The sequence below is a fragment of the Gouania willdenowi genome, chromosome 7 (genome assembly GCF_900634775.1).
Source record: "Gouania willdenowi chromosome 7, fGouWil2.1, whole genome shotgun sequence".
In the NCBI taxonomy this organism is placed as follows: Eukaryota; Metazoa; Chordata; class Actinopteri; order Blenniiformes; family Gobiesocidae; genus Gouania; species Gouania willdenowi.
Genome location: NC_041050.1, coordinates 17806191 through 17825652, shown reverse-complemented (window position 1 = coordinate 17825652; position 19462 = coordinate 17806191). Strand labels below are relative to the sequence as shown.

The following is a 19462-nucleotide window of genomic DNA, read 5'->3' as shown; positions in this document are numbered from 1 at the left end:
CTAAACAACCACCTGAACACAAAATGATTACAAAAACAACATATACAAAGCAACTTCAAAGGCAAACAAAATGGCAACAAAAAATGCACAAAAATGACTGAAAAATACACAAAATGAAAACAATAACTCAAAAAATATAACAAAAACACACAATGACTAGAAAAACACACAAAGAGGCAATGCAGAATTGCCATATTGACAAGAAAACAGAAAAAAGATATTAATAACACCAAGAAAACCCTGCACACAAAATGAATACAAAGCAACTTCCAAGACAAACAAAATGACATACAAATGCACAAAATGACAGAAAAATATACAAAATGACAACAATAACACAAAAAATATATCAAAAACACACATTATGACACAAAAAACACAGAAAGAGGCAACACAAATTTGCCATATTGACAAGGAAACGTACAAAAGGAATTCAAAAACATGCAAAATTTCTTGAAAATAAAAAAAAAAAAAACACCAAGAAAACCTTGCACATAAAATGACTACAAAAACAACAACATATACAAAGCAACAAAATGCACAAAATGACACCAAGAAAACCCTAAGGACTACAAAGACAAAACCCTTTGTACTTTCCTGTATTAATGCTCAGATGAGTCATTATTCTAAAAGCTAACATAAATGTTGATAATGTGACCCTCGGATAAGACAATCATATTGTTGTGGGCCCCGCTTTTGGTAAATACGTTTTTCACGCTCGACACAGCCCAGTTTGTTAAGGTGCAGTAATCAGTGAGTTATTGATACAGTATTTATCGGACATCTCTAGCGTGGGTCGACCCTCAGCCACAGAATCACGTTATTAATGTGTGCACAGATGCATGGAAATGAAGTTAATTAGGAAGATTCATGTAAACAACCTGTGCAGTTAAAGTCTTAAAAGCAGAAGGAATTGCCATACTGGTGACATGACAGCTCCAAATTAAAAAAAAAAAAACAATGTTTATAGCACCAGTTAGAGCTGGGTTTGGTTAACAGACAAAGTGAGCATTAGCACATTTTGTACCTGAATAACCAAGTTTCCTATTAATTGAATACATTTACACTTAAGCAATGCATTAGAAAGTGTTGCATCGTCGAGAATAAAACATAATTGCACATTAACATAGATAGATAGACGCTGCGCTTTCATTAGTTGATTGGCACCAGCTGCTCATTCCTGCTTCCCAATCAGTGGCTCATTCATCAGCTGCTTGGCCAGCGGACCGGAACGTCGCAATTATATTAACACTTAGCCACAGGATGCCTTTAGTAACTCAACACTACTAGCTACAACTCATATAGACCCATTCCAATGTGGACAAACATGAGACACCTGACTGACGCGCGCACGCGTGCATGCTCGGTGCAGAAACCATGTCGTTTACATATGTGACGTTTGAAAAACTGTAAAACGGCAATGAATGTACCGCTGTTAAGGCTCAAAAACAGTTGAAAGTATGTAGAAAGCTGTCATCTGAGGCTTATTTAAGGAAACTCACTTTAAGTACAGGTGAACGATTGAGGGACCCATGCAGCGTTCCTGGAGATGAGTGGTTATCCAATGTGCGCTCCTGGCCCTATGTTCAATGGCCAGACATTTATTTATATCTGACAGAAAACCTAAAAGCATTAAGTCTCTAGATGCTTATAACTACTTGTTATGAACGGGCAGGTACTCCTGTTAACAAAGGTTTCCGTTTATTTCTGCGTATTCTGATCAGATTCAACGGATGAGTTTCCATCTCTACAGCAGAACTAAGTAACTTTTTCACCTCAATAAATCCTTCTCGTCCCTCTGAGGGTAATACAAGTGTTTATGGGGTGAGGGGGGGGGGGGGGGGGGGGTTCATTCCCCCCTGCTGTCTCTGGCCAGGAAACAGCATTTGCAACTTTCCCTGCTTCGCAGCTCTGTTTTCGTTCTCGCGACAACACGTACTGCTGTACGACAGCCTAATACACACACTGAAAGCGACCGTGGCGACTGCAGTCACTTCAACCGCCCGTGATGGGTCACTTGAACACAGTGGTGCTTTTTGGTCACTTCATCACTTCATCGCTCCAGTAATGTCATTACCAGGGAACAATTGTGTGTGTGCAGCAGAAACAACTGGCTGATCACTTACCATAAACAGCACCGCTTTTACGGAATATGTCGTTAACTTAAGGAGTTACTAAAGGATGAGTTCACTCAGAACGTTTAGTCTCGTCTATTCTTCTGAATAGTGCAATCATCAACGCAACACGATGGCATTGTGTTGTTTTTATACAGAAACAAAAGTGTTTCAATTGCGTGTTTTGCACCAAGCCTGCGCGCGCATGCACCTAATTTAGTATGAACATAAAATGGGTCTATAAGACACATTTATTAGCATTTGGTTTGTTTTACATTAGAAGCGTGCCATAAAACATAAGAACCCCATCAGACTTTTCTTCACTTGATGTGTCATCATCAAGAACAGGGCCTCCGAAGCATTTTGATATTGTTTATTATTGGAATACATTTTTATAAATATACCTCCACAAAGCAAGAATGTACATTTTTCAATACATAATTTGTGGAATGCTCAAGATATTGATTTGAAGATTTGTACAAATATTTGTTAATTTGAGAAAAAAAAAAAGTATAGGGCAAAAAAATAAATAAATAAATAAATCAGCGTACCAGTATATGCTTTAGAAAGTTGACTTGCAGGGTGATTTGTACATTTTGATTTGTGATTTTTGGATTATCAGCGAATAGTGAAAATGGTGAAGATTGATGAGGGAAGGTTGACAATCAGTTATGTATTAATTAAGTTAAGGGGCAGAAATAAAATCATTTTATTCTCCTTACTGCCCCTTTCCAATTATTAATCCAATCTATAGTGGTTTGCATTTTCATGTAAGAAACAAAAAAAAAAAAAAAAGGTCTCAAAAGTACCTATTTAATGATGGGGGGCCTTGAAATTGTTTCATCCTTCAAATGAAAACTACTGACTAGTTGAATTCAGTCATTAAGATATGACTCAGCTCAAGTTAGACAAAAAGCAATTCTGATGACTAATGCTATAGATGTGATTTTCCTTAAGGGATATCTAATTCATAATTTGTAGGCATACATGTCTTGAAAGCATTAAAAAAAAAAGACTGTCACAAAATTTGACCTTTTTTTTTTTCCAACTTTAAAGTATTATCCAAAATTGTTAAATTATTCTAAATTTCACGATGAATTTCAAAGTACTCTCTACTTGGATCATTAAATTTGCTTTTGATTTGTATTTGTTGACTAAATTGTACAAAATTCCTAATCAAAAAATTGATTGATAAATTATCCCCTCAAAGGCGTTCTTCGTGTACCCAGAAAATCCTGCACACCACATTTGGGAACCAATGATTCGTGACGTTCTCGTTCGAAACATTCTACGAATAGACAATTCGTCACAGAGATCACAATCAGATGAATGTCACCAGTAATTATTTAAATACAGCTGGAATGTTTACTACGTCAACATAAAAGTTGATCACCTTAATAAACAATGTTGTCTTCTCACTAACTCAATACACCAGGACCACTGAGCTAATGCAACAATTACACCAGGGGAAAAGGAGTCGCTCTGTTTGTCTGCATCTACAGAGGAGTGTTTTCAGATTTAGTTTTAGAAGTCTGACTTAGCAGCAAGGTCCAATTAAAAAACTATTTTCCATAAATATATGACATATGAAAGGAATGGTATTTTGGTGGTGCATAATGCAAAACAAACAAGAGGAAAACAGGTTGACAGGTTTTTCTTAGTTGGACCACAGCGTTGAAAAACTGTATCAGGAATATATTGAAATATTTCCAGGAACAAGTGCCAAAACTCTATACAAACTTTTGATTGTAATCATATATAGGCTTTTGTTGCTGTAGTGTATAGTCTCTAAAGAGGATTTACTAGAATACAACAGTGGCTGAAATTAAGGAAAAAAAAAAAAAAAACATACAAAAAGACCAAAGTGAGTCACATTCTATGTGCAATAATGAAATACTTACACATTATGCAGCACACACCAGCCACAGTGAGGATCTCCTGACCCTAGACAAGCGCTGCATGAGGTGTACTGCTCACAGTCCTCCACTGGTACCTGGGTCACCTGGAGAAACAAAAGTCATGAGTAATTAAATGAAAAAAAATACATTGTATCACACACAAAATTACGTGACAGCAAACATTTCATTATCAACACTAAAGGGCTTAAACGTAATGTCGAGTATTCTCAATAAACATCCCGTTAACTGCCCTTCTCCCACATCAAAGACAAGCCAACAGGTTTTAAAATACCAAGATCAGATCACCCCACTTTAGATCTTAGACTTAATCTGATTACCAAAAGAAGATTTTGGTTAGAATGAGCTGATCAACGTTTGTTGACAACAGTTTAACGCCAGTGTCTCAAACCCTACTCTGTTTTCCTTTACTAACAATTCTGATATATTAAAAAATAATGCAACTTTGCTTTTGTAATCAACATGGGTTGGTTACAATACATGAATTATAATACCGGTAGAATGCATGGAGATAGTCAGAGTAAAGACACATACTGAGTGATATTCGTGGGCACTTGATACAATGAAAAAAAAGTTGAAAAAAAGAAAGGAAAACTGGAGATACGGATAGGAAATGTTGTATCAAGAGGATATTCTGTCATCATGATCATACAGTGAACGATACCGTTCATAAATAAATCTGAACAAAACAAAACCACAAATATGGTAATAATGCAACATCTTGAACTCCAACCCAGATATCATATGGATGTGGGCCGCAAGTTGGAATGATCTGGCACTTTTGGCATTCTTCTGACCCGTACAAAATAGATGTGAGCCAAAAATGGCCCACATACGAATGCTGCAAAAGTGGGCTAGTTATCTTAAAATGTCTTTGGGCCAGTTTTGGCTAATTATGGCAAGTTAACGTAGACTTATCTGGGTGTGAGTCAAACGTGGCCCATATATGAAGTACCGGTAACTAAATCTCTTTGGTCTGTCCTCGGCTGACATCTGTGAGGACATTGTTGTGGCCAGGTTTTGGCAAACAGAAGCAGAAAGCCCAAGCACCATCATTCCATGCAGTATGTGGGCTGAATGAGCATGCTTGGTGTGGGCCTACTGGGCCACATATGGACCAGAATCATTTTTCTATCTGGGAAAGTAGTTTGCCTATGAAAGTAACCCACACAAATGAGTACAAACGTGCCAGAAAAACAATGTGCTTGGTTAGATTGAGAGGACAACTGGTACAACTTCTGTCCCAAATCTCATAACCTAGGTTCAACAACCCAATCAACTTAAGTTGTTTGCATTAACCTGTTAGTGTAGGGCAGGTCAGACTGGGCTTTTACTGGAAACACAAAGTGGCTGCATGGGTCAGGTCGGATTCTCTCTGTCTCTGTTGTTAAGCCATTGCTTGTCCACAGCATTGCTAGCAATACTGGTAGAAGCCACTCAACCAAACTTTCTTGACGATCAACCAAATTGTGGCAAAACTCTCAGGAGTGTTTGTACATCAATAGATTCATTCATGTATTAGTAAGCTGTGAAAAGCTAAACTGCTCAGACATACATTTGAGTAAAACCAACTCATCCCTACACTTTATTAGCAGTGACCATAAATAACTTGTAAACTTAAAAGCTTCTGCTTCTTTTTTTTGTTGTCAAACGAGTTTACTCATCCAAACATAAAAGAAGGATGTTCACACTAATCCATGCAGATCTCCTACAAAGAAAGAGCTATTGTCCTTAACACCATTAAGATAAATATCAAGGATTACTCCTTTCATCCACTAAATCTCTCTCGCCTGCCATCTGTGTGTCTCTATGACTGAGATAAGATGAAGCTGGTTGCCTTGGTATCTTGGAAACAAAGGACATCAAAACATACTGTAGACATTCACCTGTCCGATGAAACAACACTCAAAAGGTGTGCATTTTTTCTGAGAAAGGGAAACTCAAAATTAATACTTGTTCCATAGATATCAATTTTTTTTTCTTCCTTTAGCTGGATTATAAATAACAGATTTTGGTAACCCTGCCTTTTACAGTCCCCTAATGGCAGGTGTTTACAAGGTCAATTTACAGGTAATTACAAGGTAAATACCTGGTAATTCATAGCATTGTATTGCGTAATTACCACCAGTTTAAGAAGACAAATACATGGAAACTACAGCTGAAGTACAAAGTATTTACCTGCTAAAATATACTGAAATAACAGTGTATTATTGGGCGATTACTGCTGGGAACAAGTAAGTAAATACTAAGAAACTACAACTGAAACACGAACGAAAAAGATCTCCACAACTGCCCATCTTTTTCAACTGAATACCATGTAGTTGAGAGGTTAAGGTTGGTAATTAGTCAGACATATTCGTATAAAACATGGAATTGTTTTCTATTCAAGTTCAACATTTTTGCCCAGATTTACCTGTTATCATCTTCTGCAGGAATGGTTTTCCTCTGTTGCCGCGGCCCAGTATATTTTTCCATTGTATTATGCAGTTAAATGAATTTGTAAACTATAAGTACAACAAAATTAATAATTAAAACTTGTTAAATTACCCAGTAAATAAGATGAACCATTGCTTGTTTTTTATATTAACAAGGTAGAAGAAAAAAACATTCAAATTCACCTAGTATATTTTCACATAATGTCAGTAAAATATTGGTTTATTTTGCTTCAACACAAACATTTACAAAATATATAATGTATCAGCATCTATAGATGTTTGATGTCTACCAGTGTTGGTGGAAATACATCAAACATTATTATTATTATTATTATTATTATTATTATTATTAGTACAGTGCCCGTCGGAAGTATGCATTCATGTGGGAGCATAAGGGGTATAATTGCGTATTTTTGTATCTTTCTGTTGTGTTTTTGTGCATTTTTTGTATAATTATTGTTTTTGTTACTCATTTTTGTGATTTTTTTGTTTGATGTATTTTTATGTAATGTATGTTTTTGGAGTCATTATGTGTATTTTTGTATCTTTCTGTTGTCTTTTTGTTGTATCTGTCTGTTGCAATTTTTGTACAATTATTGTTTTTTGTTGCCATTGCAGTGTGATTCTGGAATCATTTTATGTATTTTTGTATCTTTTTTAGTGTAGTTTTGTGCATTTGTGTTGTTATTTTGTGTATTTTTGTATAAATATTTAGTTTTGTGTATTTTGAGTCATTTTCATATGTTTGTTGTTGTTTGGTGTATTTTTCTGTAATGTATGTTTTTTGGAGTAATTTTGTGTGTTTTTGGAGCCTTTTTGTATATTTTAAGGCATTTCTGTTGTCATTTTGTGTACTTTTTCTATAGATATTTTTCATATTTTTGTTGCTTTGTGTATTTTTCGGCAATGTATGTATTATGGAGTAATTGTGTGTGTTTTTGGAGCCTTTTTGTATATTTGTATGTGTTTCTGTTGTCATTTTTTGGTACAAAAAACTTTTTTAATATTTACCTTTTTTTTAACCCAAACAAACGTCATGAACCCGGAACCGGAAGTGGCGATAGATATAGAAGGTGCACTAGCGCCCCCTCACACCCTGAGGTCAAAAGCTGAATAGGTTTCATTTCGGGCCGTCCAGAAGTGAAATAAAATTAAAATAAACATTTTGAAATGACAAAATGACTCCAAAATAACAGATACACACACTTGGGGTATTTGGAACCCGTTGACCAAGTTTCAGGTCGAACTCGCACCGCGTCGGGGAGATATTTGCTCCACACGCACGCACACACACACAGACCATCCTTGCTTTTATAGGTCGATTATTATTATTTTTATTTTTATTTAGTAAAAAAAAAATTGTAATGCTTTAAAAGTCTAAAAAGTGTCTAAAAACTTCTTTATTTACAGGGTGAAATAATAAGGAAGGTTAGCAGTAACTTAAAAAGGTAAGGAATGTTGAGGTTTCAACATGAAACACAGTTTCATTTCAAATATGTCATATTAAATATAACATACCACTGACCATACAACAGATGGTCGGGGGGGATTAATAAAGTATAGTCATATCATATCATAACTGCAACGCTTAAAATCATTTGTCACAATGTTTCAGTGAAAATATACATTTAAATATGGTTAATTTAATATGAAAACTTCATCAGCAGGATTTAACTTTACTGAGTATCTGTCACATACTTTTTTTTATTTTTGTGAGTTTGAATGGTGGAAAATAAATCAGATTTTAGATGAAGCTGCATGAAGGGTGCATATGACCTTTAAAACCTTACTTCAACATATAACTGTTTATACATTTAGGTTTTCTGTTTTTGTTATAGAAAGAGGACCAAAACCAAAATAAGACAATCATATCCACATTTAGATTGATCAAAATGGAAAAAAAACATAGTCAGTATGCTTATTATTTTTAACAATGAACCTAATCAGTCTGCAGCAAAACGCCAAATGTAATGTAAATACCACAAACAAACAGCTTTCATGGGTGAATTGAGTATTCAGATGCTTAAGCTCTAGTTCTAATTTTACCAGCTTTTTGCTGTCGCGAGAAACATGCTCACTTATTGAACTTTACGACCTAAAGTAAGAAAACAAAGCAGGTACAAACGGGTAAATAATTGAACCAACAAATGAGCTAAGGGACAAAACTGCAGTGCAATTGGAAAAAAATAGAAAAGCACACATTGTTGAAGACATTAAAGGCAGTCAAAAATAATAATATATTCACAGCAGGATTGGGGATTTGCTGTGGAAACATGCTATCTCGCAGCACTTTCCTTCTTGCAAAAGTTTGGAAAATGATTTATTGATTTGAGGCAGTTCCATCAATTTCAATGACTAAATCTCGCAAAACTCTCCTATATTTCATGTACAAACAGAAAAGCAGGAACTTGGTCATACAGGTGGTATTTGTTCTCAGAGTTATTCTACTTTCAAGGTCATTCAGCTCTTTTCTTTTGTTGCGAGAATAATATACATCCAACATTTTACTTATCCAACACTATTTCACGTCAATTACAGAGAAAGCCTATCTAACAAGCAGCAGGAAATACCAGTATTTCATTCTCAGGCTGTACACGTCCTCCTCTAATGTATAGTTGAACACAATAACTCTTTGCAGATACATAGCGTGGCAATAGTAACCTGTGTCTGATAACTATTATAATGCAGCTCGCGCCTTCTTGAGGGATGCCAAATAGCATCAAATTGCTGTCATTACTCGTGTCTGGACAAATATCCTGCTCATAATGCAGCCATCTGATAGAGCAATGGGAGAGAGGAAAAAAAAATCAACCCTGCCACGCTGGAGCACAATAGAAAAGAGGGAAAGTTTATTCAATGGGCTGCTGTGATAACTGCCCCTGTGATGTATTCCTATGGAATGGTTCAATTATTGAGTTTTTTGAAAACAAATAATGGGATCAGGAATGAAAGAGGTTCCTCCTTAGACTCTTTGTCTTATACGAAGCATGTGTGTATGAGCGTTTGGGAGGAATCTATTCAGTAAGTGAGAGCAACCTATTTATATTAAATTTGGCATTTTCTTTTTTTTATCTCTGGCCTATTTGCCGTGGCTGGAGAGGGAAGCACATTTATCTGTGGATAGAAGAGGCCAGAGGCGGAGACGGGAATTAGGTGAGGAAGATAAAATGACAGAGATTACAGATGGAAAAGTTCATATAATCAATGATCCTAATATCTATATTGGAGTAGACAATGCAAATAAATAGAAGGGAAACCATCCAGCAGAGTTAAGCTGGATGGTTTCCCCCCATTTTTCAGCCAATTTCCAAAGTAGAGGAAACAGCCATGACGAAGGAGGGGGTGGGGTGGGGGGGGGGGGGGTGTTGTTTATTACAAACAAATAGCACTTACAAATGGGCCTCTCTCATTTGGGGCATGATAGAGAGCCTCTTAATTTGCCTCGTGGCAGACGAGAAAGAGGAGGAGATAGGGTTGAGCGTGGTGGGGGTGGGGGCGATGGAGGGACGGTGGGGGTGTGGGTGGGGTGGGGGTGGGGGGGGTGGAGAAGGATGGATGAGAGAGACACACAGAAGTAATTGCAGCTGATGTTTCATTCCAAACATGGGGTCTGTTTTCGGTCCCCGGCTTAGCTGCTGCTGCTATAGGCTTAGCAGTAATTTTCCCATCTGTATAATATGGAGGGAAATATAGGGTGCCATCACTGAACAATAGGCTGATGGATGACTTGTTTTGCAAAGGAGAGCAAATCGAAGGTGGCTGTACAAATACACAAATGTGAATACAAAACATGGAACTACACAAGAAAGCTGCAATAAATGTGCACATGCTGAGGGAAAGCATTTGACCGTAACGCGTCTTACCACATACTGTACTCACTAATATTTAGATTTTTGCTGGTCGGCACCTATGATACAAATATGAATAAATAATAAAATGCATGCATTTGTTCGATTCTGTGTATCTTGCTCAGACACATGCTTCTATGTAGTCCCTGATGACTAAACAGTGAGGCAGGGGAGTGTTACAGTAAAACAGCACAAAAGGAATCATAATCTAGTAAATACCATACTACAGCCTGACTGATATGGGATATTTAGGGTTCTTACTGATATCAGAGTTTTAAAAAGCTGATATCCGATGTATCGGCTGATAACCGATACGTCGGTTGATTCAATGTGTCGACTGATGTATGAAATAAGAATATTGATATACACAGGATTATATACTGTACATGAACACAAATGATTTTAATACTCAAAAATGTGATTCAAAACAAAAAAAAAGCAGAACACTACTAAATTGAAATAAGGAACTCTATTAATAACACTGTCAACATGAGGACTGTAAAGCCACTGATAAGTAAGGAAAGACAAACTTGTGCAAACTGTATTTCTGGAATAAAATGTGAAAAAAAGCAAAATGAAGTTGCTCTCTTCATAAACAGTAAACATGGATAAATCCTGGTTCAGCTGGAGATTTCTTCCTGTTAAAAGGGAGTTTTTTTCTTCCCACTGTCGCTAAATACTTCTTCAATCTTTCTTGCTATGAACTTTATATTTTATATTATATAGTGTTGTGATTTTTGTATTCATTACTGCCAATTCAAAAGTGGCTGGTTATAATGCAGAAAGTAGAGTGACAGAATCGCCGTTCAGCAATAGTTATTACATCATTTACATATTATAGCCCATCCGCTAATGACCGATTTTAGGATCTAATACACACCCGATTGATATGGTTTGTGTTTATTTTCTCATTGATTTCAGATGCTATACACCGATTTAGTATGTATAGTAAGTATGTCTAGAGTTAAAGCCAAATAAAAGCAGTTTTATTTTTCCACCTGCAATTTTTTTGGTCTTTTTTCCTTTCCTTTTTTTTTTTTTTTTTTTTTTTTTTTTCTTGTCTGCACATGCTTTCGAAGGTTAACACTACAAGAAGTGCAATCTTTTGACAGCAATGCATATTTTATTATTGCAATTAAATAAATTTATTTATTTCATTGCATAATTGTGACCGTCACCAGCCCTCCCTAGGGAAGGGTAAGAAATACTTTATTAAAGGGAGGATGTAAAAAAGAGAGGGCAGTGTTACACCAAGGTGAGGGGTTGGAGGGGGGTGGGGAAGTTAGCAGGGAAGAGGGATACAAGATAGGATATGGAATGGGTGAGGAATAGTTTTAAGTGATGCGATGTGAAATTGTGGTTGTGTATATTGTGTTTATTGTTGTGTTGTCAAGCCAGTTTGGTGACCAGTGTGTGGTTTAGGAATAATGGTGGTGGCTGTGAACAGAGGAAGAGGTGAGTGGAAATTCCATAAAACAGGTATTTGGGAACAACGTGTCTAAGGTTGAGCCCAGTATGAGTGTTATCCCACAGCCCAAGGCCAGTGCATCCATGACAAATGTATTTCCAAGTACCGCCACTGCAAAACCCAAGAGCCGCCCCCGGGCCCGAAGAAGCAGTCAGGCCAGCAGCAAGAGCAGGCAGCCTAAGGGCCCCCGGCGACCACCCCACGGCCAAGCAGTCCCCCGAACGCCCCCAAGATCCCAAGCCGAGAGGCAGCCATCGCCCCCCCATACACACCCGAGAAAGCCCCAAGGAGCCAAGGACCCAGCGCACCACGCCACCGATCCCACCCCCAACCCCCAGACCCCCCACCCCATCGACCCCCCCACCCCCCCACCCCACCCCCGCGCCCAACCCCCCGAGGGGAGGGCCCCGAGAACTCCCTGCCCGAGGCCCCAGCCCCCTTTTTTCCTTTCCAAATATATGGTATAGTTATTGTGAACACATTTATCAACCATTGAATGGTATCATCCCACTGCTATATTTCAGTGATAAAGGCCCTAAATTGTTGGACTTGTTGGAAGACTATTCCTAATGTAAACTAGGACAGGAAACAGCAGAACACATGACTCTGTATAGCAGGGTTTTTCAACCTTGGGTTGGTGACCCCATATTTATTTTTTATTTATTTATTCTTTTTATTTAAGTAGGGACAGTACATATCAATGAGCATTCAACAAATGTAAATATGTAAGATTCTAGCCATAGGTTTATTTCCATCTGTTGTCCCTAGACAGATGTGGGGTCACCTACAAATAAAATGGGGTCACCTGAAATGTCCAGTAATAATTCAATTGAAAAAACTGAAACTAAATAAAATTATATTTTTCATTTTATTTTACCTTATTTTTAACATAATCTCAAACAACTGTATCCTATATATTCACTTTCTCAAGTATGAATCTAGTTCAAATAAAATGTAGAAAAAAACATATCTGAGCTGATACTGTATATGATTAAGAAAAAAAAAAGAAGTACCTGGGGTCGGCAGAAATTTATAAAATAAAAATGGGGTTACAACAAGCAAAAGGTTAGGAACTACTGCTGTATAGGAAAAAGCAGCAGGACCTAAAATTGAATGAATACATGATGATGTTGAATGTTGGATTGGTGCCCTGTCCAGGGTGTATCCCAGTGTAAGCCAGAAATAGGCACCGGCAGACCCCTGCGACACTGAAATACAGGAACAAGCGGGTCCGAAAATGGATGGATGGATGATGTTGAATGTGCCTGGATTTCAGTCAAACTAAGCTTCTGTTTACCACAGCCCAGCTTTAAGGATTGGTGAAGTATGTGTCAATAATGTGAACAAGATAATAATGACCACATCAGACTAGCTGAGACAGATCAAGCTCCTTGTCACCATGATGCAGGGTTTTTATCACAAGCTTCTATTTTTCAATACTAAACAAATGCTAAAACATGCTGGCTCCAACTCGATCAATAGCTCTGAGGATGCTTTTAGCCAATCCTTTCCCCCCTCATTATATTCACTGTTTCTGTCCATGCTAACATTTTTCTTGGAACTTCAAAGTTGGACAAACACCAGAAGAAAGTGATTTACAAATGAGTCTGCAGCAGTCTTTTTTTCTCCGTGACCTCCAACAGCAGTAAATGCTGAGTGAATTGAATATGAACCCCCCTCTCTGATGTGGTGCCAGGCATTAGGTTTCTGCACTGTGCTGTACAGCGTGGCTTAGCTGGGTTTGGATGGTGGCTGGATCGATACACGGGGGCACATCAAAGGACCCATTATGCCACTGCCTGAGCTGAGAAGCCTTACTGGGGGGGGCAGCGCAGAAAATAAGGCCAGTGGCTGCCGGCAGGTCATTTTACAAAGCTGTTTTACAAGCACAGAGGCCTGACCTTGTCTTTAGGCTAAGTCGTCTAATCTTGTCTTTATGTCTTATCACGAGGAAGATCAGAGACAAAGTATTTGCGGCATTCACACATTGGATTACTAATTAAAATCTATAATGTAGTGTGTTGAATTAAATTCCTTCAATGATTTTCCAGGAGAATGGTATAGATTGATGTCTCTAAGGTAAGTAGGCTACTTGGTTCTGGGGAAATCAATGGATTATGAGCTGTAATCTACAGAGACATAAAAAGAAAAAAAAGAATAATTTCTGCCCTTGTGACGTCAACAGACAACTGATGACAGGATGACAAATCTCTCTCAGTGCGCTGTCTTTATTAGATTTGGGACAATTTGGAGATGTAACGAGGAAACAACAGCGACGGTAAAGTTGATTTAGTGCCGTTGTTCATCTTTATGAGCACAAAAGTGATGCGATCTTACTGAAAAGACAGACAGAGCAGAAAGCCAGGGGCAGATATAGATTCGAAGAGCGGGGGAAGAAGACAGTAGGATGGTGTGTGTGATTCTGCATGTGTGTGTGTGTGTGTGTGTGTGTATATAGCAAGACAGAAGGAAAGCTGTGTATAAATCCAATGCTGGCTAATCGAAAACTCTCCTCTCGCATTGAATCAGTTTAATGTTTTTTTGAGGCCGCTGTCGCTGTGTGCATGCGTTTGTATGTATGAGGCTTTGCAGTTGTAAAGACTCGTGGTCCGAAATGCAGCGGCTCAATCCCGCACTTTTAATTACGCCAGAGTGAATATGGGGACAGGTAAATTGCTCTGTCAGGCTGGAAAATGGCCTGTTTGATGCTGAGCTCTCATCACTTGGCATTTCTATTATTCAACAACAAGAGTGAAATGGAGAGACGAGGAGGAGAGGAGGAAGAAGAAGACGAGCAGGACAAAGGTTCAACTTACTTCGAAAAGTGTTCATCGGAGACTCTGGGTTGGTGGCAGGCATTCAAATCTCACAGTGGAATGAGCGGAAATGACAACAAGTCGGCCTCCTGCCAACTGTCAATAAATGCACGAGTGGCAATGATTCAAGATTTCCATCTATTTAATAGCTACATCTAAAGAACTGCTGAATGTCAGCGGGAACATTAAAACAGAAATTCTGTTGTTTTAAACCAGACTGAAATATGTGATGTAATGTGAATAGGCACCAATAGGAGAGCGACAATAACTCAATACGGCGATATGTCACAATATTTTTTCGCACAATCAATTATCGTTATGCTGGCGCGAAGTATCAATTTTAAAAATTATATACAGAAGCTTTCCAAAAAATTTTAATATCAGGGAAAAGTTGTTTAATTACCATAATTCCAATAAAAAAGTTAAACTTTCATAGATTATAGATTCAGGGCCCACGTTTAAATTGTGGGCCCTGAATCTTATTTTACAAAATCTTCATTTTTATGAGACAGTTTACATACATGTTCATTGTTTAATTGCTTCGTCACATTATACAGATGCACTCTCCATGACTATTTTTGTTCAGAAATGACTCTAACAACCTTTTTCTAACAATCTGTGGAGGCACATTTCAGCATCCTGCCTTTACAGTGAAGAAAAATGACTTTGTTTCGGTCATATCACCGGCTGCTGCGCTAAAAAGACACAGCCCTCTGTCTCCAAATCCTCGCTTCTGATTGGTCAATCCCACACATGGGGGAGCGGGGAGGGGAGGGGCCATTTCTACGAGCATGAATCAGTTTTGCTACAAACGTCTCGCAAAATGTGTTGCAAAACTCAAGCAGCGCAGATTCACATGAGAAAAGTAGTTTGTGCGTCTGTAGCGGCAGATTCAAGAAGTTGTAACCAGAGAGTTGTAGTTGTAAACCATCATATAGGCAAGTAATTATAAAACATGTGAATAAATGTTGGATTGGAAGTTTGCAGCTGTAATTTTATGTTTAAAACTCAGTCTATACATTTTTTCTCATCATTTATGACAATAAAATTATTTCACGTGTGTGGATTTTTTATGTGTGATTTTGTAGTTGTGCATATGATGGCAAGTGTGAAGCTTAGGTATAATGGTGGTGGTTGTAAACAGAGGGAAGGAGTGAGTGGTAACACCTAAAACAGGTATTTAGTTTAAACCCACTACTTGCACATTGTATTTTGTTGCCATGTTTTACTGATACTTACCCATCCTGTACTTTTTGTTTGGTTGTGTACTGGAATATTTAAAGTTCAATAAATGTTAAGAGTTCTATTGGTGTATTTCATTTAATTTCTAATATATACATTTATATCATACAAGTGTTTCAATTGTCTTTCATAATCAATGTGCTTTAAAAAAAGTATATCGACTTTAGATATCGGCCATTGGCTGAATTTTTTTTTAAAAAATCGTTAACCGCATCGGCCTTTGAAAATCCTGTATCGGTCGACCTCTACTTTCAGCACTGCATTGCATTGTTAACAAAGAATAAGTTCCACTATCACCGGTACCTTCAGCTGTCATTGAGAGGAGGTAAACTCATTAACATGGAATTAAAAGAAGTTAGATAAGTAGGCAGATTAGATAGAATTAGGCCATGCTTTCCAATAAAAGTATGTTTAAATAAGTATCATAAAAGAGGACAGTGTCTGAGACAGACACTCTCATTTCCTCAGGTCATTCAACAGCCTCAGGACAAAAGTGGATGAAAAATAGTTCTTCTACATCTCTGGTCTTCTTTAAAATTTTAGAACTTTTTTTTCCGAGTTGCAGTGTATTGCACTTGTTATACTAGGAAAATGAAGGTGTCTATTTTTGTGCCTGTCACATGTGTGGAAGTCATTCCGTGCTATCATATCTTATTAGAGCACCTCATTCAGATTTAGGTTAGGATTATGGTTAAGGTGATAGATCCCATTGACATACATTGGTTGCTGTTCCATCCAGCATGCAACATTTTGCGCCAAGCGGCAGCACAGAAAAAAGTTGTTCCCTGCAGCATGAAAAATATTAGAAAGATGTGTCGCAAGAGAGCCGACCGAAACAGGATATTTTTTTTTTTTCACGTGAGCGGTAAGTGCGCACTCTTGTCTGGAAACGGGTTGCCTTGTCCGTGGACTCACGGAGCGGCTGTATTTCAATACATCTGAGCAGTAAAGAGTTTTTGAGCAGCGTTGATGGAGCAGCGTGTTTCCGTGTCACGCCAAAAATGTAGTTACGTGTAGGCCTCCGTCAACACGACGGAGCACGGCGGCGCTGAATGACTGCGTATCAAACTGGTTTCAGTTTGTCAGCGCACGTCCCACAAAGATTCTCTTTAATACATCACGACGATGATTCTTCCGCGTTATAAAGATCATTACTTGGATACGATTAAAGCAGCGCACACAAGAAATGATGCACAGAGCACAGAGCCACAGAACGTGTCACTTAAATACACAGTCAGTTATAGGCCTGTACAATATGATTTCATGTATGAATGGGGACAAGTTAAACATTTTATTTTATATTGTGCATTATAGAAGGTCAGTGCTAAATAAATATTTTCATATTTTTAATTGATTTATTCTTTGACGTATTCATATTTATTTATACAATTGCCATGTTTTACTTTAAGTGAGGTTAGTACACAGTCAGAGCCATAAATGCAATGGGACTGTTAATTACATAATATTTTTTTTGGTTTTCGGCCAAGAATTTTCATTTCGGTGCATCCCTATACAGAATATCATAAAAAGCAGTCTCTGTGTGAGACTGGGCTGTGTTAGAATATATAGAATATACTGTATTTGGGTATTTTGGTGTTAGCTGATCTAAAAAAAATATAGATTTAACTCAGCAACCAGTTGTTGTTTATTCTCTTGAGTTTGAAAAAGCTTTAATAAATAAAATCTACTACACAAGGAATAAATACCATCTGTTTTAGAACACAGCTAGCTAAATGCCCTGAAAAGGTTTTTGTTTCAGTCGACATGATCTTGGGATTCTGGTCTACATCAGGAGGCCAACAAGGCCTTCAGCACAGGATCTGATCATTTACTGTCTGGACACATGAATTCCACTCTCAGCACAAAGTTAAAATTCTTATTTGTCTTTAGTGCTGTCTGAAGTCCCTGCCGGGAGAATGGCATAAACTTTCTCAAACTGAGAGCACAAAAAAAGGACCTGAAACAACACAGGAGATACAAAGTAACAGAATATTTTTGCAAACCAATTATAGTTTTCCTTCTTTTTCAGCTCATGCTCCTTTTCTCAGCCATTGCTTGTCTAAAGCAGAAGTCAAGAGCATTATTTACTTTCCAAAAAATATGGTTATCTGACCTTAAATTGCTCTTTTATTTTATGAATTCAAGAGAAAACCCACCCTGCAAAACCTTTCAGTATTCTATAAAAAAATAAAAAAAAAGAAATAAAAAAAAAACAACTGTTAAAACAAGCATGATAAACTGCTGACTCTAAACAAGTTTATTTTATTAAGATTAATGTCCAGTTGAAGTTTTTTCTCTTTTTTTTACACTGATTCATGCCAGAAACCTTCATTTATCTTCCAGGTTTTGAAGATTCATTCACCTTACTGTGCACTTACAGCAGCTTCTTGATCATGGTTGGCAAAATGTAATGACATCACCTCGGATCTTGTCAAAAAGTAAGCACTATAGCTCCTGTGAGGCCTCAGTCCTCGTTGCACTAACACGTGCCGACATGTTGAGGACATATCAGCGCTCATCAAATATAGAGCACCAGTCTAAATAATTGAAAAACACCTCCTGATGGCAAAAGGAGTCATCTTTAATGCAGTTGACAGATATTAAAAAAGGAAAAATGTGCAAATGGTATCAGGAATAGCTTTTCATGACACCAAGTAGCTGATGGGCAACGTTGTTGGACACAGGTCGAACATGAGTGGAGAAAGTGTGGAATCTATTATGTTATATAGAGCGTAAACAAAAATATTGCAAATCTAATTCATTTCTCGTTTTTTTGATTTGTGAGTCACTACAGTATTTTTGGCCAAAGCATTGTTGGGTTACTTTGATTCGCCTTTTTGCTCCATGTCACTGTGAACTATTAGGAAGACATATAAAAAGATGCAACGATAAAATATCTAATGATAACTGTCACGGAGTGAGCCGTGACGCTCACTCTATATTCAGCTAATGCCGACAGCTTAACAACTGTTGACTTGTTGCTACTGCCATCGTCATTCCATTGATCTGTCTGTTATCATTGTTCTGGTTACTGGTTTTATTATGCTTGTGCACCCTCTTTAATAACCATGTTACTGATCAAACAACTTCCACTGTGCAGGAAAGGGTTTGTTTGTTAGCAGCTAACTCATCACCATTTGGACAGCATCACTTCCAGGTTTGAGGGACTAAACCAAGTCGTGTAAATAGGGGTGTTTGGTGGGCTGGTGTTGGGACAAACCATTTGTACAGGGGTGTTGTGTAATTTTTGTTTTTTAAAACATTGGAGGTGAATGAATATGGATGCTTGGATAATTCAACGTTTTGTTGTTTTATATGTTGTTTATGAGAGTTTATTTTGTTATTGAGTGAATTGATTTTAGATTGGGTTTGGTTTGCCTATGGGAGGAGTTAAAGGTATAGACTTCCTATAAAAGGAGGTTTGGAGGGAGGAGCCCTGAGTGAGCAGAACTGATTAAACTGACAGCAAAACAAACTGAGGGTAAAGTAGATATGTTCAGGATTTGTAAAATGCAGTCTGACATACCAAAGCCCGTTTCTTTTGTGTTTGCTCAGTTTTTGGTTGACTGTTCTGGGGATTCCTGTAAATATGTTACGCCAGCCAAAGAAGAAAAATAAATTGA

The 19462-nt window shown here is 37.6% G+C and overlaps 1 protein-coding gene across 3 annotated transcripts in view; it reads right to left on the bottom strand.

Moving 5' to 3' along the window:
• Positions 1-19462, bottom strand: part of plxna1a (plexin A1a) — a 339887-nt gene that overhangs the window by 142613 nt on the left and 177812 nt on the right. For all 3 annotated transcript variants that reach the window (XM_028452103.1, XM_028452104.1, XM_028452102.1), the window contains one exon: positions 4016-4116. In XM_028452103.1, coding sequence (XP_028307904.1) covers positions 4016-4116 — 101 coding nt within the window. The remainder of the gene's footprint in view (positions 1-4015; positions 4117-19462) is intronic.